Source organism: Dermochelys coriacea, chromosome 9 (genome assembly GCF_009764565.3).
Source record: "Dermochelys coriacea isolate rDerCor1 chromosome 9, rDerCor1.pri.v4, whole genome shotgun sequence".
Taxonomy (NCBI): domain Eukaryota; kingdom Metazoa; phylum Chordata; order Testudines; family Dermochelyidae; genus Dermochelys; species Dermochelys coriacea.
Genome location: NC_050076.1, coordinates 87,317,670 through 87,342,399, shown reverse-complemented (window position 1 = coordinate 87,342,399; position 24,730 = coordinate 87,317,670). Strand labels below are relative to the sequence as shown.

The 24,730-nt window shown below is 45.0% G+C and overlaps 1 protein-coding gene across 3 annotated transcripts in view; it reads right to left on the bottom strand.

The window, feature by feature from the left end:
• The window catches only part of SMARCA1 (SWI/SNF related, matrix associated, actin dependent regulator of chromatin, subfamily a, member 1), a 75,331-nt gene extending 51,180 nt beyond the window's left edge, over positions 1-24,151 (bottom strand). Inside the window, exons 1-6 of one of the 3 annotated variants that reach the window (XM_038415658.2) lie at positions 23,833-24,151; positions 14,633-14,719; positions 9,525-9,691; positions 8,705-8,805; positions 8,490-8,590; positions 6,874-7,053 (exon numbers count right to left, since the gene is read on the bottom strand). In XM_038415658.2, coding sequence (XP_038271586.1) covers positions 6,874-7,053; positions 8,490-8,590; positions 8,705-8,805; positions 9,525-9,691; positions 14,633-14,719; positions 23,833-23,913 — 717 coding nt within the window. In that variant the 5' untranslated portion in view covers positions 23,914-24,151. Of the gene's footprint in view, positions 1-3,848; positions 3,991-6,873; positions 7,054-8,489; positions 8,591-8,704; positions 8,806-9,524; positions 9,692-12,619; positions 12,640-14,632; positions 14,720-23,832 lie in introns of those variants that run through there. The other 2 variants (XM_038415659.2, XM_043491935.1) reach the window with 2 other exon arrangements.
• Between the last annotated feature and the right edge of the window lie 579 nt (positions 24,152-24,730).

Genomic DNA, 24,730 nt, shown 5'->3' with positions numbered 1-24,730 from the left:
TCCTCTCCAAATGCAAACAGATGGACATCATACCAAAAGGACTGAAGGCAAAAAATCCATTACAATCTACATACCACACAGACTATGCTGACAGCTTGTGCCACACACTCTCAAAGAAACTGCGGAACCACCTGATCAACATCCTCTACAGCAAACAGGGAAAGATTAAGAATGAGCTCTCAAAACTGGATACTCTCATAAAGAACCAACCTTCCACACAAACTTCCTCGTGGCTGGACTTTAGAAAAACTAGACAAGCCATTTACAACACACACTTTGCTTCTCTACAAAAGAAAAAGGACACTAAGCTATCTAAACTACTACATGCCACAAGGGGCCACAACAGTGGTTCCCGTAAGCCACCCAGCAATATTGTTAATCTTTCCAACTATACTCTTAGCCCAGCAGAAGAATCTGTCCTATCTCAGGGCCTCTCCTTTTGCCCCTCCACCCCCACGAACATGATACATTCTGTAGTGACCTAGAATCCTATTTTCGACATCTCCGACTCAAGGAATATTTCCAACACACCTCTGACCAACATATTAACCCACAGAGACCTTCCTACCAACACTACAAAGAGAAGGATTCTGGGTGGACTCCTCCTGAAGGTCGAAACAGCAGACTGGACTTCTACATAGAGTGCTTCCGCCGACTGCATGGGCTGAAATTGTGGAAAAGCAGCATCACTTGCCCCATAACTTCAGCCATGCAGAACACAATGCCATCCACAGCCTAAGAAACAACTCTGACATCATAATCAAAAAGGCTGACAAAGGAGGTGCTGTCGTCATCATGAATAGGTCGGAGTATGAACAAGAGGCTACTAGGCAGCTCTCCAACACCACTTTCTACAAGCCATTGCTCTCTGATCCCACTGAGAGTTACCAAAAGAAACTACAGCATTTGCTCAAGCAACTCCCTGAAAAAGCACAAGAACAAATCCGCACAGACACACCCCTGGAGCCAGGACCTGGGGTATTCTATCTGCTACCCAAGATCCATAAACCTGGAAATCCTGGACGCCCCATCATCTCAGGCATTGGCACCCTGACAGCAGGATTGTCTGGCTATGTAGGCTCCCTCCTCAGGCCCTACGTTACCAGCACTCCCAGCTATCTTTGAGATACCACTGACTTCCTGAGAAAAACTACAATCCATTGGTGATCTTCCTAAAAACACCATCCTAGCCACTATGGATGTAGAAGCCCTCTACACCAACATTCCACACAAAGATGGGCTACAAGCCGTCAGGAACAGTATCCCCGATAATGTCACAGCTAACCTGGTGGCTGAACTTTGTGACTTTATCCTCACCCATAACTATTTCACATTTGGGGACAATGTATACCTTCACATCAGCGGCACTGCGATGGGTACCCGCATGGCCCCACAGTATGCCAACATTTTTATGGCTGACTTAGAACAACACTTCCTCAGCTCTCGTCCCCTAATGCCCCTACTCTACTTGCGCTACATTGATGACACCATCATCTGGACCCATGGAAAAGAAGCCCTTGAGGAATTCCACCATGATTTCAACAATTTCCATCCCACCATCAACCTCAGCCTGGACCAGTCCACACAACACATCCACTTCCTGGACACTACGGTGCTAATAAGCGATGGTCACAAACACCACCCTATATCAGAAACCTACTGACCGCTATTCCTACCTACATGCCTCTGGCTTTCATCCAGATCATACCACACAATCCATCGTCTACAGCCAAGCTCTACGATACAACCGCATTTGCTCCAACTCCTCATACAGAGACAAACACCTACAAGATCTCTATCATGCATTCTTACAGCTACAATACGCACCTGCTGAAGTGAAGAAACAGATTGAAAGAGCCAGAAGAATACCCAGAAGTCACCTACTACAGGACAGGCCCAACAAAGAAAATAACAGAACGCCACTAGCCATCACCTTCAGTCCCCAACTAAAACCTCTCCAACGCATCATCAAGGATCTACAACCTATCCTGAAGGACGACCCATCACTCTCACAGATCTTGGGAGACAGGCCAGTCCTTGCTTACAGACAGCCCCCCAACCTGAAGCAAATACTCACCAGCAACCACACACCATGCAACAGAACCACTAACCCAGGAACCTATCCTTGCAACGAAGCCCGTTGCCAACTGTGTCCACATATCTATTCAGGGGACACCATCATAGGGCCTAATCACATCAGCCACGCTATCGGAGGCTCGTTCACCTGCGCATCTACCAATGTGATATATGCCATCATGTGCCAGCAATGCCCCTCTGCCAGGTACATTGGCCAAACTGGACAGTCTCAACGTAAAAGACTAAATGGACACAAAATCAGACATCAAGAATTATAACATTCAAAAACCAGTCAGAGAACACTTCAACACTTCAATCCGGTCACTCGATTACAGACCTGAGGGTGGCTATCCTTCAACAAAAAAACTTCAAAAACAGACTCCAATGAGAGACTGCTGAATTGGAATTAATTTGCAAACTGGATACAATTAACTTAGGCTTGAATAGAGACTGGGAATGGATGAGTCATTACACAAAGTAAAACTATTTCCCCATGTTATTTATCCCCCCCACCCCACCCCCCACTGTTCCTCACGTTCTTGTTAACAGCTGGAAATAGCCTACCTTGCTTGTCACCATGAAAGGTTTTCCTCCTTCCCCCCCCCCCCCACTGCTGGTGATGGCTTATCTTAAGTGATCACTCTCCTTACAGTGTGTATGATAAACCCATTGTTTCATGTTCTCTGTGTGTGTATACCAATCTCCCCTCTATATTTTCCACCAAATGCATCCGATGAAGGGAGCTGTAGCTCACGAAAGCTTATGCTCAAATAAATTTGTTAGTCTCTAAGGTGCCACAAGCATAGCAAACTTTGTCCTGCAGTGCTCATGTGCTCTATTCCCAAGGTTTTCCGTGACATTTGTAAAGGTAGGAGTGCTAGCATGTGTGTTAGTGGCATGTTGGGGCACTGCTCAAAGAGGTTGCACTGCAGAGATGGAATGTACCTTATCTTTTTATTTCCAGGCTTTCAGAGAATTAAGTTAGGCACACTCCATATTCTGGAAGAGCACCAGGCACCACTGGGCAACCTTAACACTGCATTAGTGAAACTTTGGGACATTTAATTTCTCAGCAGCCCCTGCCCACCCATAATTCTCCTCCCTCTACTGTTTTTGGCTCCTTGGCCACCATTAGTCCTGCCACAGAATGTACTGGCTGCATGATAGTTCCTTCACTGCCCCTGCATCGTCTCATCTCATCTCCAGCTTAGCTCAGTTCTTCCTCCTCAGCCCTCTTCCCCTCAGAGTCAGATGTCCACATGGGATCTGCTGGTTAAAGAGCTAGGGAAAGGATGAAGGTACAGTGCAGGGACATTAGCATGAATCCATTGGACTTTTTTTTTGAAAGGAGGAATAGCTATGGGAGGGCACACATGCAGCCGCCCCCCCCACCCATCACCGATGAATTCGGACCCCCTCCTTCGCACCCCACTCTACCTTGTGCTGCTACAACACTCCCCCCAACCATCACACACGCTGTACTACGACTCCCCACGTCCCCGCAACTTCTCAGATTCTCCTAGCATTACTCGGATGCTGCTCCAACTCCTCCATCATATCCATCGCTCCCCACACCTCCTGCTGTTCTGAGCACCCCATTCCAAGACCCCCACACCTAAACACACAAATGCTCTGCCCTCCTGATCACCGTTCTAGGTCCCTGGTAAGCTTGGAGGGGTGATGGGGAGGTGGTATGGTGGCGAGGCTGTGAAGAGTGCCTGCAGCAAATGGAGGCGGGAAGGAGCCCAGAAATGAAGATGCAGAGTGCCTACCCCAAATCTGGGCCTAATGTATGGGGAAGGGGCTGTCCACATGCCCCCGCAACACAGGAGGCAGAGAGACATATGAAACAGCCCTTCCATTCCGTGAAACATTCTCAGCTGAGCAAGAACTTCCCACAGAAGTGAATACAACCTGCAACAATAGTTTTAGAGATATGAATTGCTCCAATTCATGAGTGGGTATTCTCACCCCTTTCCCACAGTTTCAGCATTTGTGGGTCTGTGCCATGCACAGAGTTCGCCTATTCTCAGCTCCCGAGTCCGGACTCTGGTCTTAGCAGTGCACGCTTGGAGCACATTCAAGCATGCCTGTTCTCAGCCCCCCATTCCATCTCAGTACCAATCACACGCCATGCACTCAACATGCTTATTCTCAGCTCCCCATTCCAGTCTAATCATTGTGGGTCACGTTTTGCAGGGCGGGGACGGACAGAAATAGGCGATATGAATGTGTGAAGGGTTGGGAGATACCCCAATACCCAGATCTAAACTCCTCTCTTTTCTGAACAGCTTTGGCCTCTCCTTTTTCTCTAGAGGCAATGGCATCAGGGGAAGGGTGAGAGTGATGCCCCTTTCTCCACTGCTGGATGCAGCATAAAGAAAATGATGATTTCTAGGTTAATTTGCCAGTTGGAATGCAATGGAGAAAAGGGGAGCCGTAGAGGAGGAACTGCGGGGGAGGGACCAGGTGGCTCCACTTCCCTTCCCATTAAGTATGTCACTATAGGAGAAAGTGCTTAAGTTCCCCCATTATGGATCTACTTTGTCACTGCTTCTGAGCTTTCAGAGATCAAGGGTCCTTTTTTGAGGACAATCTCTATTTATCAAGGGACCTTAAAAAAAACCACACACAAAATCTCCTTTTTTAGAAATCCAGTTCTTTATCAAAGCTCTGTCATAAGCACAATGGTTGCGAAGGGTCGTTGTCTGGTGATGTCCTGGATCCTCAGTAGCTGTGCCAGAGCACACCCCTAAGGACCAAGGGTCAGCAATGACGTAAACCCTCCATTCTGCAGGCTGCCAAACCGTACATCCCCTGCACCACTTCAACAGCACCTCCACAGCTTCAACTCCCCATAATCCTCAGGCTCCGAACCAGAAAAAAAAAAAAAAAAAAAACCAACTTACAAGACTATGGAAGTATTATGAACAGCTCGTTAGGGGGCTGTGTATCAGGATCTCTCTGGAACAAGTGATCCAGGACTTACCTCATCCACCTTGTCTCTCAGAGTAAAGTAATAGCTTTTAATGGACCCACCTCTGTTGATGGAAAAGAAGCTTTCGAGATGCAGAGCTTTTCCACCAGCAGAAGCTGATCCATTAAAAGCTATTATCTCACCCACCTTGTGTCTCTCATACCCTGGGACCAGTACAGCTACAACACTGCAAGCAACTTGTTTTTCTTGGGTCTCGCTCAGAATGATTACATTATCCCAATTACTTCCCCGTCTTTCATTTTCACTCTGGTTAACTAATGTTAGTTTCTTTGAAAATACTAAAGTAAAATCAGAGTCTGCATGTAGATTTTAGAGCATTTTAAAATATTGCCCTTCTTCAGTACATGTGGGCGAGTGGGTAACGCTAACTGTCACATGCACACATCCTGAGGATGGACAGAGGGAGTTCAAAAATCAAGAGTGACCAAACACACAACATTTTTTTTTTTATTATAATTTTATGATATTTCATGGTTCGCTCTCCATTACAAACCCAGGAGGCTCCGAGTGTGTGCTCGCAGATCAGAGCTCAAAAGAGAATGGGCTGACCCGAGCTGCTGCAGTTTGCAAAGGGGGGTGGGGGGGAAACAGACTTCCCTTTTCAACAGAGTGGACTGAAGATTATTCGGACAGAAAGGACTAAAAGCGGTCACTTGGAATTGTAAGATACTTCCAGATGACTCAGGAAGTGAACCAAGCAGGGCTGTGCCTATATACAAAGCAATAGAGGCTCAAACCCTGGGTCCCTGCTTAACTCAAGCTCAGACCTCTAGCCCTTCAGGTTCCTGGGATCCTGGGTCAAAGCCCTGGGTTAGTGCAATTGCAGTGTAGACACAAGGAGAGTTAGGCTTGAGCCCGGCTACAGCACAGGGTTACACTGAAGTGCAGACATACCTGTAGGCACTGTGGTGACAGACTGCCTGGAAACCCATAGCTTGAGCCCCAGGTATCTGTCTGTGCACAAATTAGAAGAACTAGACAATTTTTTAAAATGGTAGTTTTTAAGAGTGATTCTATCTTGTGAACACCTCAATGTCCCCAAATGTCCCCAAATTTGGAGCATTAACTAAGCCACGCTCCACAAAGCACAGTGAATTTCAAGACAAACTAAGTCAGCACATGGATTTTAGAGCACTTGTCTTTTAAACAGTAAGCAAGCTCTTAATCTTAACTACAGCAGAGTGCTGCTGTTATAATTCACCCAATTCACTCTGTCCAGTATAGTTTTAAATTACACAAATAATGGCTCTTCCACCAGTTCCCTTCAGAGATTCTACAATCTAAATATTTCTATTGTGTCCATCACCATGTGTTGGGTACCAGTCAAACAGAAATAAGACATCTTTTCATCTTTATTAGCCAAAGTTTTCCTCTTATCATCATCCCATTACAATTAGGATCAAGGAATAATGGAAGCTAGAAAAGGTGGGAAGAGCAACCATTAGAGAAAGGAAACAAAGGGAAGGTGACAACAAGGCTGAGAAGTAAAGAATATAATCAGCTGAAGGGAAAAAGGGAATACAGAAGTGCAGCAGTCACCAGAGAAAGGTGAAATCAACAGAGGAAGGAGTTTGGCAAGTGGGGTACATTGTTCATCAATTTCTTTACAGTTAAATCTGTCTGTTATTCTACTTTAGCATTTCCTATAAGGGCATAGCGTCTAAACACCTCCCCATAATAAGATGGTTAAAAGCTATAGTATTTTTTCACCAGCCAAGGAAACTACTTCAAACAACTGTATTTCCTGGAACACCAGTTTCTGACATGCAAAGCATAATACCTTTCAGTTGTTCACTTACTCTGGCATCCTTGTCTCCAATAAGACAAACCGCACGTAAAGATGGAACCCAGCGTTTAAATTCGTTCATCCAATTGTGTAAAGTTGATTTTGGAACCAGGACCATGTGTGGTCCAGGAATGTTTCGGTAATGCTTCAGATAGCCTAGCAATGCTATTGTTTGCAAAGTTTTACCAAGACCCTACATTAGCAAAGAAAAAAATTAAAATGAAGTGTCATCATAACATTAAGGACATCAAAACTATTTTCCAGCTATTTAATGCTGCTGCTGAAACTGCTTTTAGTGAAATGCATACAGTGCAAGTCTACAATGGAGATTAATTAAAACCCATGCTGCTTCAATGTATTACAATATCCAAATTACAATTCTGAATACAGCCATTTTGTGCAAAGAAAAAAATAGTTTTACTATAAGAAAGTTCTACTGTATATAAATGAATTATAGGGACTTCAATGTTAAATTACAGGACGGCTCAGAGCAAAGTTTAATAAAAAATTTAAGTCCCTATAATATTATGCATCTCGTTTGAATTACACAAAAAATTATTATTTCACCGTTAATGAAACTGCATCTATTTTGATTTTTTTACTTACACAAAAAGGGTGCATTAACCATATAAAGGGTGGAAAGAGTAAAAAGTGACCTCTTTTGCTGAAGCTAGAACATAACATATCCTCTCTCCTACGGCTCAAAACGATTGCCATTTAAGTCAATAGAAAGTCTTTAATGGGAGTCAGATCACCAGAGAAATCTATTCTTTCTTCTATCCACATGTGTAATGCTAACTTTAGTAACTTATGCACTTGTTAATGGGAAAGCAGATCACTGGGACAGATGGCAAACTCCAAGAGAACCTATCCAGGAAAAATGTTTGCCACTGTAGTCAATATCCAAAATGAAGCAAGAACCAAAACAGGCATATTACGGCCCAGATCCTGTTTGCCCTAATCACAGGAGAAACTCAGCTAATAGGGACATTCATGTGATTAAAGTGAGCTGGATTTGGCCCTATATTATACATAGACTTTTGCGGTATTAAACGTTTTCCTAGAAATTGACAACTTCAATGAGTACTTGTTTTTTTTAAAAGATATAGTATAAAAAAAAGTTAATTCCATTTCACAAAATAAAATACACCAAGCACAACAGTTTTTCAATACTGAAATAGAGCATCAGAAATGCCAAATGCAGAGAAAAAAAAGATTTATTTATTTAGCAGCAACAGCAGAATCCTAAGTTAGCTAACAAATCCTGTATGGCATTTTCTTTCTGGAAAGCATCATGAGAGAATAATTCACATTTTCATTTTTTAAGACATACCATATTAACTATATATAGAATAAGAACCCACGTCAACTATGCACGTGTTATGCTCCAAAATAGGCATGAGCGTACAACTATATATGCAATAACTAGTCAAAAGGGTACAAAGCGATATCCTGCTTCAATAAGTTTATCATTCCATGTATTTCTTCCTGTTAGAGTAAAATAGTGCAGAGAGCATGCAATTTAAACCCACGAAGAAAGTCGCTGGGCTGATGAAGGTCACATATGTACACAAAAAAGATCAAAATAGAATGATTACTTTACATAAATTCCAAAAGCTTGCGGCTTACCATTTCATCTGCCAGAATTCCATTAACACCATTCTCATACAAGGAGATCATCCAGTTCAACCCTCTAACCTGGTAATCTCTTAGCGTTCCTCCTTTCACATCTGCAAATATAAGATTCCTCTAACTAGAAATTTTTTTATTTTATTGTGATCTACTTATGAGATCTTACTTAAATCAATCAGAATAAATAGAAAACTTCCAACATGGATACTCACATGAAGGCGACTCCTCAAATCGAACACACACATTAGATGTTTTTCGACTCTCAGACAGCAGCTCTTCATCTTCCTCTTGCTCGGTGCGTCTGTGACGATAACTGAAAAAGGAAGAAAGTTTGCAAGTGAGTTTGGATTCTAAAGCTTTTCAACAGAGCTAATGGAATATACCCCGACTACATTTTTGAGAAAACAGTAAATTAGGATAGAAATCATTGTTGATCCAGCTAATCTATATTCTATCACCTGCTCTTCCACAGAACCAGTTTACCATTAAGTAATTATTCCCAGATATCCATTCCAGCTCTGAATTATTTATGCTAAAATCCAGCCCTTTCCTCCTCAGCAATGGTTGTACTGTGCAAGGAGGAAGCAAAAATTCTGCAGGTGGCTGTGCAGGGAGTGGGGCAGAGGGGCATCAGGTACACACGGACTATGGCCACACAATCTGCCACTTGATCAGTATACCATTGATCAGTATGCCATTCAGAAGTATAAGTGAAAAGTTTCAGCTGCATGTTCAATTCCAGAAATATTTGCTTGGATGACTTCTAAAAATGATTCCAATTTTTAAAAATAACTTCCAAAAATAATATTTAAAGTGCCTCTCATAAAAAAAAACCCTAATCAGGGGGAAAAGTCTCTCTCTCTCACACACACTTTCACCTGTTTAGTACTACAATATTACTTTTTCAAGGAGTTCTGGCATACTTAAGCCATAATTTTTCAACTGCAATTTGACAGATAATAAAAATACATACTTTGTTTGAAAAATAAAAGCTTTGAACTTTGACATAAGAATAGAGATACAAAAACATACTCCCCAGCTGAAAGTAAACTCTGTTTTTCATCTTTCTTTATCCGTGGTCGTCCCAATTTGACTTTCAATGGTGATGTTGGAGATTTCTGTGCTGCAGGCTGAATAAAATGTGCAAAAAGTTCCGTCTGCTTCAGGAGAAATTCAAATCTTTTTGCCCGATCTGTTTTCTAAGTTACAAAACAAAAAAGAAGAAATGTGCATCTTTTCCCCATCAACAATAATTTTATTTATGTTAAAACAAGCAACTTACATACCTCAATACTAATCCTGCAGAGCAATCTGAGCAGGCAAACTTTGCAGGAGAACTCCATACAAATGTTACAAATGAGTGACAAAAAATTACTTTTTCATTTAATTATTTATTTATTTACAGCGAGGGATGAAATCCTGGCCCCCCCCCTCAAGTCAATGGCAAAACTCCCCATTTAAGTTATTGTGGTCAAGATTCCACCTGAGAAGTGTTTGCATTCACTAGTAATATGCTGCTGTTTCAAAAACTAAAGCAACTAATACACAATCCTGCTCCCACTGAAGTGAATGAATTTTTCTGTTGGACTTCAGTTGGAGCAGGCTCAGGCTCTAAATGTTTCTTAAGTCCGTGAGTCACACCTGCTACACTGTATTTAATAGACTATAAATAACAGTTATAACAGTTTTTAAAGAAGACAGCAACTAACACCATGCTATTTTCCTGTCAGTTCTTAAACAGTGTTTACAAAATCTTATGAAATATTACGTAACTTAAAACAGTTTCATTGTGAAATCCTTTAACCTCTCAATGTGTGTTTGTTTCAAATACTAAAGTAAAAACAAATTAGTATCATAACTTTCTTAAGCAATACGTAAACTACAGAAGATTTCTCTAAAGAAGAGCTGGGTATCTGTTAGATGCAAACAGCAGCAGTCTATCAGTGGCAAGATAGCAATATTCACAAATGAAGCTGAAAAGATGCTGATACTCCCTTTTTGCCACAGGAGGGCAATACAAGTTTCACGCAAACTCTTCAAATCTTGATGGCAAGCACAGTTTAACCATCACATAAAAACAAGTCTTTCTAAAAAACTCAATACAGATACCATTATAGTCAGTTATTATTTCCCCTTGAATTTATAGCTACTGAATTGTTTTTGATAAAGGTCTTCATTATTGCTGGCCTACACAATTTTAGCAGTTTTCATATACATATGGTTTACTCTATTTATTTATTTTTTTTAAAAGAGGTTATATATAAAAACCACATACAATATTATTCTGCACTGCATGAACTATGTACAAATAGCAAGAACACTACTTTATAACTATCCACAAGTATTCGTTCCCAACAAATAAAATAATCAAGTTCAGGTTTTTAGTTGTTTGTTCCTACAGTTTCTCTTACTCACTTTATGATTTCTTTCTGAAGAGATATGTTCCATAAACAGTACATGACACACAAAAGGCATATAAATGTACTGACCCCAAATGTATGCTTCCATTCTCCTCTCCCCAATTCAATGAAACATCACATTTGTGGGAGGCTGGACAACTCAGAGGATGAGAAATGGGATTCAGAGTATTTGCTGCTTCAAATCCAGCGCAGGTCAGCAGTGATATTAACTTGGACATTTGGGATATGCCTACACAGCCTGGGGCAACAAGCCTCCCAGCAAGGGTCAATAGACTTGGGTTTGTGGGGCTCACAAGAGCGTCTAAAAATAGCCGTGCAGTTAGTGAAGTCAAGGCTTGGAGTGAAGCTCAGGCTTCAAGATCAAAACCCTGCCTAGGCTTCAGGGCCCGAGCTCTAGCCCAAGCCACAACTTCAAGGTGCAGTCCAAGTGGTTCACCCTCATCTCAGCTGTTTTTAGACCAATAGCAAGAGCCCACTAACCCAATGGATCCAGGCTGGGAGGCTTGCTACTGTGGGCTGTGTGGACGTACCCTTGGTGGCTTTGGAAAAATGAGCTGGTGTCAAGGTTCCTTCCCCACTCTGAACTCTAGGGTACAGATGTGGGGACCTGCATGAAAGACCCCCTAAGCTTATTCTTACCAGCTTAGGTTAAAAGCTGCCACCACCAAAGTGTTACACAAAGAACAGGGGAAGCGCCAACTTGGAAACATCTCCCCCCCAAAATATCCTCCTCAAGCCCTACACCCTCTTTCCTGGGGAAGGCTTGATAAAAATCCTCACCAATTTGCATAGGTGAGCACAGACCCAAACCCTTGGATCTTAAGAACAATGAAAAAGCAATCAGGATCTTAAAAGAAGAATTTTAATTAAAGAAAAAGTAGAAGAATCACCTCGGTAAAATCAGGATGGTAAATACCTTACAGGGTAATCAGATTCAAAAACATAGAGAATCCCTCCATGCAAAACCTTAAGTTACAAAAAAAGAGACAAAAACAGGAATATACATTCCATTCAGCACAGCTTATTTACCAGCCATTTAAACAAAAGGAAATCTAACACATTTCTAGCTAGATTGCTTACTAACTTTTTACAGGAGTTCTGAAGAGCATTCGTGATCTGCTCCCAGCAAAAGCAACACACAGACAGCAAGACCCTTTGTTCCCCCAGCTTTGAAAGTAACTTGTCTTCTCATTGGTCATTTTGGTCAGGTGCCAGCAAGGTTATCTTAGCTTCTTAACCCTTTACAGGTGAAAGGGTTTTGCCTCTGGCCAGGAGGGATTTTACAATTCTGTATACAGAAAGATGGTTACCCTTCCCTTTATATTTATGACAGCTGGTAACAAAAGGGATCAGCTGCCTTTTATAACTATAACAACTCTTGGCCTCCTTGTTGACAGTCTCAGAGAACAGGGCAGCACAACACAACTGCAGAGCAGATGGCAGCGGAGAGGAGCAGGGCAGCGGGGCTGAGGGACTAAGGGGCAACAGCAGCAGCATCTTCTGTGCATCCTGAAAATGAGACAGTGCAAGTGAGACACTGACAGCGGGTGTGGCCAGCAGCAGCAGGGCAGCGAAATAGCCCAAAATACCGCAACTCACAGCTGCAAAAATAACCTGAAACTGTCAGTTAGAAAAAGCCCAGCTGGGCTGGGAAACTGCATACTTGGCAACCGGAGCAAGCTAAAAACTGAACAGAGATTATATTACCATCTCAACCTCTAGAGGTGGTCTCTCCAGAACAGGGTTGGGACTCTCTGTGGGGATGATGTAGATAAACTTGTATTATTGCTGCTCATGCCTGTCCTGTGAGTAAATAGAGGTATAAACTTCTAACATGCCTGAAAACATTGCCTAAGTAGAGATGAGAAAATATATTACTAAGGGCTAGATTCTGCCTGCCTCCTACACGGGGAGGACGATACAAGCATACTCCTCCCCAACTCGTGCAGCCTACATAAAAGCCAATCAGAATGCCTGCCTGGGTTCAAGGATCTGAGACTGCTTCCTCCCTATTGTCTTTGGGGGAGCTGTAACATGGTGCCCCAAGGGGGGGAGGAGGGGGACAGGAAACGAGACAGGGCCATGGCTATGCCTGTTCAGCCTAACACTAACCAGAAGAGCTGGTCAGACAGGCACAGGGAAGTAAGCTGCACCATACTACCACCTCCAGTGGAGTACCCTTGTCTGAGGGGCCAAATGAACCTCCAATGAACTCAGATAACACCGCCGACAGAGGAGAGGAAAATAAAGCAATCCAGAGTCAGGAGGTCTAAATCAGACTGACAGATGATGCTGCTGACTGGAAACAAAGCCAGCCACACCTGATTTATAGCCAACAGTTTTACAGGTTAGAGATATTAAGGGGTGAACCCTGGAAAATAATATCACACTTCCATTGCTTTATTGCCTGACTGTTGAAAATGCAGGCTATTTGATGCATATACCCTCTCTGCTTCCAAGCAGCAGAAGGGTACTATTTAGGGAAGACTGGATCCAAACTACATATCCTTGCAAAACACAGGTGCTACTTTTTGGGATCAGTTATTTGTATTACCATAGCGCATTGATTTTCTTTCTAACCATTGACCTGTGCTTAGCACCTAAAATGAAGTATTCACTCAGCCAAGCAATCATTTCCTTAAGCCTCTCTGGCAGTGGATCTCTGTCCCTGTTCCTATCTAATCTGGCATTTCCGTCAGATTCCACCATTCTCTAGAAGAGCATTAATGAAAATGTAGCAGGCCATTGGTCACTGGCATCCACCAAAATCTGACCCTGTGAGTGACATTCAAGAGTGGGCCTTGTGTGTTCTGCTATGGGTTTCTCCCTTAGCTAGCTCTATTTTCTTGTCCAGCATTCTCCATTCCTTAAGCCTGACCTGATGGATCATAGTTTGCAGTGTTATGTTGTGGAGGGTGCTCAATTTAGGATTCTGTGGTGTTTTCAGAGACATAGCGTACAAACACCAGCTTCTTGTTTTTCTCCCATTTAAGAAGTGAAAACTCTCAATGTGTATAAAGAACGCAGAGCTATGAAGTTATTTCCTTTGCATTCTGAAATCTGTACAAAATTCTTGCACAGACTCAGGCCACACCCAAAAACCAAAAAAAATTATATATGCTACTAATATCTTTTTTCTCTCTCTCCCAAACCTAACTCCCCTTTGTCATGTGCATTTTAGATTCTGGACCTAGTTTAAAAGCTTGCCAAGCACTTAATTTGTCCTGTCCATCCTCCACGTGCCCTTGTTAGATTCTGGATGTTCATATCCGTGTGGGTGAGCTATGCCCATGCGTCTCCCTAGATGACAACACACACTGGCTGCAATCTCACGTATCCCAGCTTTCTTTCAAAAAACCCTAAGGGCTGCATACATCTCCACGTACATAGGACTAAACAAAGTATACAGAGAGGACAATATCTTGGATAGATTTGTGGAAAGTTAAACCCCATCCACTTAGGCTTTCAAAGTGTATACCTCAACCCTCGGCAAACAAGTCAGTTTCATGATTCACTATCTCTCAGCTTTGAAAATTCTCCTGCACATAGAGATGTACTTCGAGATCAAGAATTGTATTTAATTAATATTGTTATTCCAATTCCATTTTCCTTCCCTCCCATTGACATCCTGTCTGCAATTTCTTGTTTCCTCCCATTGTCTCTACTCAGCTCAGTCAAACAAAAAGTTAGCCATCTGTTGTGCTATGAAACCACGCTTACCATCTTCTCTTCATATTCTGGATCAATTTCTTTTTCAGGTCTAGATGCCTTGGGAGGAAGTTTGAGTTGAAATGGAGGATCATTTTTCTGAAATTCAAATTTTAAACATTTATTAATATCAATACAGTGAGCTACTGAAGCCAAATTGAAAAAAAGTGTGCAAACTTCAAAAACAGTATCCGAATTCTTTGTTTAAAAAAAAAAAAAAAAAAATCAGATCACCCACATACCAAACAAAATGGAAAATAAGCACTGAAAGAAAATGTACCATCTCACCCTAATCAGGGCTGAAATCCATGAAGAAATAGCCAAATAAAAACCTCAGATTAACCTTATCACTTCCTATGTATCGCCTCACAAATAATCCCTCAATTCATCCTGGGAGTGGGAGGTTTGTTTACCCATAGGAAAGGCCATGACTTACAAAATTGTCAGCCTGTTCCTAAATATAAAATTCCTAACTATTTACATTTTTGGCAGCTGGACCCTGATCTCCTCTCTACCCACCTAAGAGAACAGTGCAAGGTCTGAGATAAAGGCTTAACTTCTCTCCACCATACATATCAAGAAACACAGATTAAATTTCATAGATCTCCTTCCATGGAACACACCCAGAAAGAAAAGAAGTCTGTAATTCAGGGCAAATCTTTTAAGACATGGTGATCGCAACGGCTCATTTTCATGCTTTACACAATTTGTAGATATTCACAAAAATACTGGACAATCTTTACATACACAAAACTTCTACTAACTTCAATGAGAGTTTTGCCCGAGTAAAGACTGCAGGTTTAGGAACTAGTATGGACTTTCAACCTATTATTCAAAAAGATACAAGAAATCTTATCTGGCAGGTTTTTTCCAATTGAATGTAATCGTTTTAAAAATAAAGTCTTTTGCTCCTGAAACGTAAGGCTCGCCTGCAAAAAAAAGTTTAAGTACTAGCCTTTTTGATGTCTTAAAATTAGAAAAGGTGCTTTTGAAAGGGCGTGCATCATTTCAAATAATTGCTTAAAAAAAGGCTTTTAAAAAAGTTATCTAAGATATTCATACTTGATGCTATATGTCCTCCACGCACAGTGATCCCATTACCCATACGTTGTACAGCTCTTAGCACAATGGAGTCCTGACCTGACTGGCCTTAAAGCACTATTGCAATATAAATGTTAAACAATATATCTGAAGGTTTATTGTTTTTTTAAAAAAGGCTCCCAAGGTGATCCCGGCAATTACAGACCAGTAAGCCCAACTTCAGTACCTGACAAATTGGTTGAAAAAATACTAACGGACAGAATTATCAGATGCATGGATGAACACAATTTATTGGGGAAGAGTCAACACAGCTTTTGTAAAAGGAAATCATGCCTCACCAATCTATTAGAGCTTTTGAGGGGGGTCAAAAACATGTGGACAAGGGTGATTCAGTGGCTTGGACTTTCAGAAAGCCTTGGACAAGGTCCCTTACCAAAAGCTCTTAAGCAAAGTAAGCTGTCATGGGGTAAGAGGAAAGGTCCTCTCATGGATTGGTAACTGGTTAAAACATAGGAAACAAAGGATAGGACTAAATGGTCAGTTTTCAGAATGGAAAGAGGTAAACAATGATGTCCTCCAAGAAACTGTACTGGGACCAGTGCTGTTCAACTTATTCTTAAATGATCTGGAAAAAGGGATAAACAGTGAGGTGGCAAAATTTCTAGAAGATACAAAACTAATCACTATAGTTAAGTCCAAAGCTGTCTCTGAAGAGTTACAAAGGGATCTCACAAAACCAGGGTGACTGGGCAACAAAATGGCAGATGAAATTCAATGTTGATAAATGCAAAGTAACGAATATTGGAAAACATAATCCCAACTATACAAACAATATGACGGGCTCTAAATTAGCTGTTCCACTCAAGAAAGATCTTGGACTCATTGTGGACATGTCTCTGAAAAACATCCACTCAATGTGCAGCAGCAGCAGCCAAAAAAAGCTAACAGAATGTTAGGAACCATTAGGAAAGGGATCAGTAATAGACAGACTATCATTATGCCTCTACATCGGGGTGGGCAAACTATGCCCACTGGCCACTTCTGGGCCTTTTAATCCAGCCCTCGAGCTTCCGCTGGGGTGCAGGACCATAGGCTTGCCCCGCTCCGGCACTCCAGACTGGGAGCAGGGTTAAGGGCTTTCCGTGCGGCTCCCGGAAGAGTGGCATATCTCCCCTTGGCTCCGGCTCCTAGGCAGAGGGGCAGCTGGGGAGGAGTGGGGGGGCTTAGCACACTGCCCCCCGCCCCAGGCCCCGATCCCTCAGCTCCCATTGGCTGGGAACCACAGCCAATGGGAGCTGCAAGGGTGGCAGACAAGGCAGCATGCGGAACCGCCTGGCCACACCTCCATGTAGGAGCTGGAGGGGGGACATGGCACTGCTTCCAGGAGCTGCTTGAGGTAAGCATCACCTAGAGTCTGCACCCCTGACCTCCTCCCACATCCCAAACCCCTGCCCCAGCCCTGATTCCACTCTCGCCCTCTGAACCCCTCGATCCTATTCCGGAGTACCCTCCTGCACCCCAAACCCCTCATCCCCAGCCCAGAGCCTGCACCCTCAGCCAGAGCCCTCATCCGCCTCCCCCCCTCACGAGCATGGAACCCCCTCCCACATCCTAACCCATAATTTCATGAACATTCATGGCCCACCATACAATTTCCATACCTAGATGTGGCCCTCAGGCCACAAAGTTTTCCCACCCCTGCTCTATATAAATCCATGGTAAACCCACATCTTGAGTACTGAGTGCATATCTGGTTACCTTTTCTCAAAAGATGACATACTGGAATTGGGAAAGGTACAGAGAAGGGCAACAAAAATGATTAGGGGTATAGAACAGCTTCTATATGAAGAGAGATTTAAAAGACTGAGATGCTCTTAGTGTCCCTAGCCTCCGTTTGCCAGAAGCTGGGAGTGGACAACAAGGGATGGATCACTCAATGATTGCTTGTTCTGTTCATTCCCTCTGAAGCACCTGTCATTGGCCACTGTCGGAAGACAGGTTACTGGGCTAGATGGACCACTGGTCAGATCTTGTATAGCCATTCTTATAGGTTCAGGTATTAAAACTAGACAAAACTATGCCGACATTTAAAAAAAACACAAACTTGTAAATAGAACCAATTTAATACTGAAATCTGTGAGATGAAACATTGAACTCAATGAGCCATTTTCACTTGCTTTTGAGGTAGCTTGGTAATTTATTCAGCTCTTGAAAAAGCTTAGTTAGCTAAACACGCCCACCTGTTTTTAGGGACACAAATCCAAGAATCATAATACTTATGCTAGAGGATGTCTTTCAGTTTGGGCATGAATGTAGGACTGACTGCTCTGCCTTGCTTCATTATAGTTGAGTTCAGTATCTCAGCTACAGTACTTAGGAGGGTATATTATTGTTTTACTAAATTTACAAAAAATCCCATGAATGCAGAATGCCCTAAGTATGTGTAGAGTGTGGTTAAGGAAGAGTTTAAATGCTGCTTCATAATACTAACACTTGACTTCTGCGCTGCAAGGCCCAGATAAATGTGTTACAGATGAGTAGCCTTAAATACTTATCTACCGTAAAAGACCTAAGGTTTTTTTTAAATCTCGTAGATCAGTGGTTCTCAACCAGGGACCTAGGGCCCTCTGGGAGGCTGTGAGCAGGTTTGAGGGGGGCCGCCAAGCAGGGCCAGCATTAGATTCGCTGGGGCCCAGGGTAAAAAGCTAAAGCCCCACCACAAGGGGCTGAAGCCCAGGGCCCTGAGCCCCGCCATGCAGGGCTGAAGGTGCAGCCTGAGCAATGTGGCTTTGCAGGAGCCCATGTGGCATGGGGCCTCAAGCAACTGCCGTGCTTGCTGCCCCCAAATGTGGGCCCTGGCTTTTATATGCAGAAAACCAGTTATTGTGGCCCAGGTGGCCCGTGCAGTTTTTATAGCATGTTGGGCGTGGGCCTCAGAAAGAAAAAGATAACTCAGTAGAAAACTCAGTTGAACATCATGGCAGCTCACTTAAGGAAAAGGAAATTAAAATAGAAATTATTATTATTAACACAAAGTGTAAATACAACATTACTCAACTCTACTTTGGTGAGAAGACCACTGTCAACGCTAATATTGGATACAATCTTCTTGTTACAGAAGACGAGCACTCCTTCTAACAGACAAAAGTGAAAATGACAGCATCAAATGTCAGATGCTTCCTGCAATTCTTCTAGGAACAAATGAAATGGGTAAATACAAGTGACTTGTCTATCTACCTGCAGTGAGTAGGATACTTCTCCTGGAAAGGGAAGAATTCTGAAGAATTCAAGATCTTTGTTAGAAATAGCTTATAGCCTTTATGCCTGTAAAAGAGAACCCCACAAATGAAAACTAATGCAATATTGCCTTCCCAAATCTGAAGACAGATGGCTCCAGTACCTGCCTCTGCTGCTTCTAATAACTTTTCCACCATGAGAGTGAAATTTGCCAAACTCATTTCAGTGTCCTTTGAATCCTTATGGGCAACAGTGAAAGTAGGCTTCAAAACAAGAGCAGGGGGTTGCAAATGTGACAGACCAGAAATAATGGGGAGAACATATAAGGACTGTAATTTGGGAAACAAGTGCACAGCACATTATGCCTTCCAGAAGCTGATATGGAAGATAGAGAACTCAAGCAGACTCATGGGACAAGTACCTGCTAATATTCCAACACCCTTTCCCTCCCTGGAAGCTTAAAAGGGGGCAGAGAGTGCTATACCTCTCATAACGATAAAGCTCCTTGTTTGTGGAGGCCAATGGAGAGTGGAGGTGAGAATCACGTTTGTACTCACCTCTGGGTAACATTAAGAGTTATACAAGTTTGTATTTTGCTATTTTACTGGAATACAAGTAAAAACACTTCCTCTTATACCACCAAGCAAAAGCACATACCCTAATCAGTCACTTAAACACATAAGCGTATATTCTTAAGTATAGAATGTATTCTTACAGGTCTTCACAGAAACTTTTGTTGTGACAGTAATGTAGATTACAGCTTTGATTTATTTAAAAAAAAAAACCACAAACATTTCTATACCAGCAGAAGTCCTAATGTAGACAATTATATCAGCAAACAAGTGCTGTTCATTCAGGGAACTGGTATAAGCTATAGCAGAAAAAGAATGCCAATACAAGCACCTTCTACACAGAGGGTTTGCTGTATAGCATAGAGTAAGCTTTGTCTTGTAGACTAGCCTTAGAGCAGTGGTTCTCAACCACTTGCAGCCCAATCAGCACACAGCTGCGGCCCACGTGCCATCCTCAGGGACATTCAGGTAGTATATATATTGTAAAAAGAAAAGCAGTACTTGTGGCACCTTAGAGACTAATAAATTTATTAGAGCATAAGCTTTCGTGAGCTACAGCTCACTTCATTGGATGCACTACAGCTTATGCTCTATTAAATTTGTTAGTCTCTAAGGTGCCACAAGTACTGCTTTTCTTTTTGCGAATACAGACTAACACGGCTGCTACTCTGAAACCTATATATATTGTGTGCACGCGGCCTACATAATACACAGAGAGCTGCATATGCAGGCTACAATGGTAAATAGCTTAAGAAACACTGCCTTAGAGAATATAGTCAAAGCCTATGCAGTTTAAGCATCCCATAACATGGAGGACTATCAAAGTATGTAATAATGTTAACAGTATAGCTTGAGTAACCCCAGGGATCCAAAACATTTTCTCTGACAATCTCTGCTCACTAATAAAGTGAAGATGCTAACTTTAGGCTATGGGAAGGCATTCCAGCTAATGGGAAAAGTGCAACGGTGCATCCTAAACTGAATCAGTCATATGTCTGGCCACGCAATGGGTGGGAGTAAGAAGCACTGCTGCTTTTTTTGTTTTTTTACTTACCTATGTTAAGCTTTTGTATGTACATATGTAAAGAACATCCATCTAGGTAGAGAAAAAAAATCTATTCCAAGTAACTAATGAAAACTGTATCAAATTAATATAAGCATTTAATTGGCTGTTTACAACAAAGCATTAAAGTAACACAAGGTGTAAACAGCTTAATGACAAACTACATCATTATCTAGGATTTCCAAACACTAACATGTACCTGTGCATTGTATAATGTCGCTTGTGCATCTGAATTGCAATCTGACCCTGGGGGCACATTGCTAAAGTGAAATCTGTATGAGATGTAGCTTTGAATTTCTCAGCTATTCATGATTCCAGCTGAACTAGTACTATTAAATAGTAGCAACCAGCTTTCCTTTTGTTAGAAACGTGTGACCTTCTGACGTATACACAATGCTAACACAATATTTAATCCACTTACTAGCATATGTCAACTTATCCTGTTTTGTCTAGGCATTGTGTCAGGTTTTTTTTTTTTTTTTTGCCAGTTGACAGATGGAAAACTTTATAGCACAAATTGTATGTATGTACCCTGTAGGTAATTCTTGCTCACACTTCTAACTCCTTTACTGTTCCTTAGTCTTAAATGTTACTACATATTGCACAGTTCACAGACAACTAAATACTACATCATCATGTTTTTTCACTTCTCTCCATCAGCCTAATTCTTTCACCCAATATATCTAGAGGTGAAATTTCATCATTTGGATCTAAATTCTGGTCACAATGAAATCAAAACAGCTACCATTCAGTGGAACAGAGATTTGGCCCTTCAGGGGTAATCCTAAAAGACTTTTGAAGGGATTCATACTTATGACTAAATCTTGTTTTCCAGTGACACCTGAAAATGTCACTTTTGACATTCCTAATGATCTCTCAAGAGTCCTGGCTTAGTATCTCTTCAGAAAACTGAAGGGAAGAGGAGAGACACAGTCACACATGCTCTCTTCAGCATCTTGCTTTGGATCATGGAAACAATTTAAACTATATGTGCAGAAAAGAGCAGCTCTGAGTGGAAGAAACAACAGAAAAACCTGAAAGCACCATGACATCAGCAAACAAACTCCCGCCAGTCAGATATTATTATCACCCCTCCAAACAGCATTTAGCCACTGGCAATCCACCCCCTATCCCTAGCCAGATACATTAAGCAGTTAGTGGGGGTGGATTGAAGTATCATACATTTTTGAAGGGGAGTGGGAAGCGTATTCCAAACGGCTCAAAGCTCCCCTCATCCCTAGCACTAACTGTTTACACAAGTTTAGCTAAATGGCTCTGCACAGAGGTAACCTGCTCCCCATCAGGTGGGGCCAGCTAGGTCCCTTCTCCCTCACACCTTGGTGCTATCATTGAGCACCTCCAATTAAACCCAAAGGTGTGGTTCACTCTCCCAACCACAACCCACCCACTCTCCAAATGTCCAGCTTTTCATTATGCCACACAGCACCCTAACTACCTGCTACTGCTCCCCTCCCGCATGGGCAAACAGGCCGCCTCTCCAACTGCAGCTCTTCACCCAGCTTTAAAGCAGGGAAGGTAGTACCCAAGGGGAAGGCTGACAGAGAGGGGCTGTAAGGGTGCATAGATGGACTGTGCACAGGGAGATACAGAAGGGGCTGACGGACCGTGTGCAGGGGTAACAGATGGGCTGGGTGGGAGGGTACAGAGGTGGTTGGCAGGGTGAGCAAATATGCTGGAGGTACGGGTGGGCTGTAGGGGGTGGGTTATGGATAGGGATGAAGGTACAAGGGTGCAGATAGACTAGGGGTACAACCAGGGCTGGTAGTACAGTGGAGTATGGACAGGCTGGGGTGTAGATGCGGCTGCCAGGTTATAGAGGAGCTCTGAACAGGGAGTCGATAGGGCTGGCAGTATTGGGGAGATGGGTAGATGGGGGGTGGGGATATCTGGATGGAGCTGAGGGATACAGACAGGCTGGGGGCACAGCCAGGGCTGCTGGCATGGGGGCGGGAGGAGAGGGGGGAACAGACAGGTTGGTGTGTAGATGGGGCTGCTGAGTGGTAGATGGGCTGGGGACAGGCAGTAAACCGGGTAGAAGGAGTGCAGATGGGTGGGGGATATTTGGATGGGGCTGAGGGATGCAGATGGGCTGGGGACAGGCAGTACCGGGGGGAAGTGTGGATGGGTGGGGGAATCTCTGGATGGGACTGAGGGATGCAGATGGGCTGGGGCATAGCCAGGGCTGGGGGCACAGTGGGGTACGGACAAGCTAGCGTGTAGCTGGGCTGGGAACAGGCAGTACCGGGGAGGAGGAGAGTAGATGGGTGGGGGGGATCTCTGGATGGGGATGAGAGATACAGATGGGCTGAGGCATGGCCAGGGCTGGGGGCACAGTGGGGTATGGACAAGCTGGTGTGTAGCTGGGCTGGGGACAGGCAGTACTGGGAAGGAGGAACGTAGATGGGTGGGAGGATCTCTGGATGGGGATGAGAGATACAGATGGGCTGGGGCACGGCCAGGCCAGGGCACGGGGGGGGGGGGGGTACGGACAGGCTGGTGTGTAGCTGAGCTGGGGACAGGCAGTACCGGGGAGGAGACATGTAGATGGGTGGGGGATCTCTGGATGGGGGTGGGGGATGCAGATGGGCTGGGGCACGGCCAGGGCTGGGGGCACGGGGGGGGGGGGGGGGGTACGGACAGGCTGGTGTGTAGCTGAGCTGGGGACAGGCAGTACCGGGGAGGAGACATGTAGATGGGTGGGGGATCTCTGGATGGGGGTGGGGGATGCAGATGGGCTGGGGCACGGCCAGGGCTGGGGGCACGGGGGGGGGTACGGACAGGCTGGTGTGTAGCTGAGCTGGGGACAGGCAGTACCGGGGAGGAGACATGTAGATGGGTGGGGGATCTCTGGATGGGGGTGGGGGATGCAGATGGGCTGGGGCACGGCCAGGGCTGGGGGCACGGGGGGGGGGTACGGACAGGCTGGTGTGTAGCTGAGCTGGGGACAGGCAGTACCGGGGAGGAGACATGTAGATGGGTGGGGGATCTCTGGATGGGGCTGAGAGATGCAGATGGGCTGGGGCACGGCCAGGGCTGGGTACGGGCGGGGGAGGCGGAAGGCAGCTGATCTGGAGATGGACTCGGGTTACAGGGAGGCTGGGGGGGGCAGAGCGGGAGGGGTCTGCAGCCGGGCGGGAGGGGGGAGAGAGGGGCCAGGGGCAGAGGGGTCTGGGGGCTGTAGCGGGCGGGCCGGGTATCGGGAGGGGGGGGCTGGCGGAGGAGCGGGGCTCGGGCGCCCCCTCCCCGAGGACTCTGACGCCCGCGCCCCCAGGCGGTACCTCCTCGGCGCCGGGCTCCCGCGAGGAGGCAGCGGAGGTAGAGGGCTCCTCGCCGTCCGAGCTGGCGGGGCCGGGGTCCATCTTGCGTCGGGACCGGCTCGGGGTGGGGGGGGGGGGGCCGCCGCCCCCAAAACACCGCACGGCCCCGCCCCCTTCTCCCGCTCCCAGCAAAGCTCGCGAGATTTCCGAGGTAGCGGCTCTGCGAGAGCGGCGCAGAGCCCGGGAAAGGGAATCCGGCTAATGGACCCCTACTGGGCATGCGCGGCCGTGCTGAGGGGGCGCAGTGACGCTCGCGCAAGCCGGGGCTCTCACCTGCTGCGCCCTGCGGGCTGAGGGGCGCAGAAGGGAGGAACTAAAGCGAAGGGGGGGGAGGGGCGGAACCGAGCCCGGGACTGGGGAGCGGGAGGAGCAGGTCCCGCTAGCCCGCCCTGGCCTGTCTGAAAAGGAGCGTGGGGGGAGATCCGTCGTGTCCCCGCCAAAGAGCAACCTTGCCCCGGCTTTGTTGGCGCGCTCGAGCGGGGCGGGGCGGGGGGGTTCTGGTGGGTGGGATGTGCCTCCTCACGGTGAGTCACCCGGTTTGGGGCCAGCTCTGACCCTCCGCCGGGAGCCGCTGCCGTCGGGCAAGTCTCCCGGCTACCTGCCCCCGCGCATGCGCCATCCTCTCTCACCTCTGCTGGGCGGACCCGGCTGTGCGGGCCGCTGCGTGACCCGAGCGGGCTCCTGCCTGGGAGCGCGCGGGCTGAGCGGGCGTGTCCCTGCCGCTGAGCCGCCTGCTGCGGGAAGCGGGACCCGGGAACGCAGAGCAAGGAGGCTGGGCCGCTCGTGCTGGCAGCAAGGAGCCAGGGCGAGGACAAGGGGAGTGGGATGGGGGCGGAAGGGCCTATAGCCCTGCGGGCAC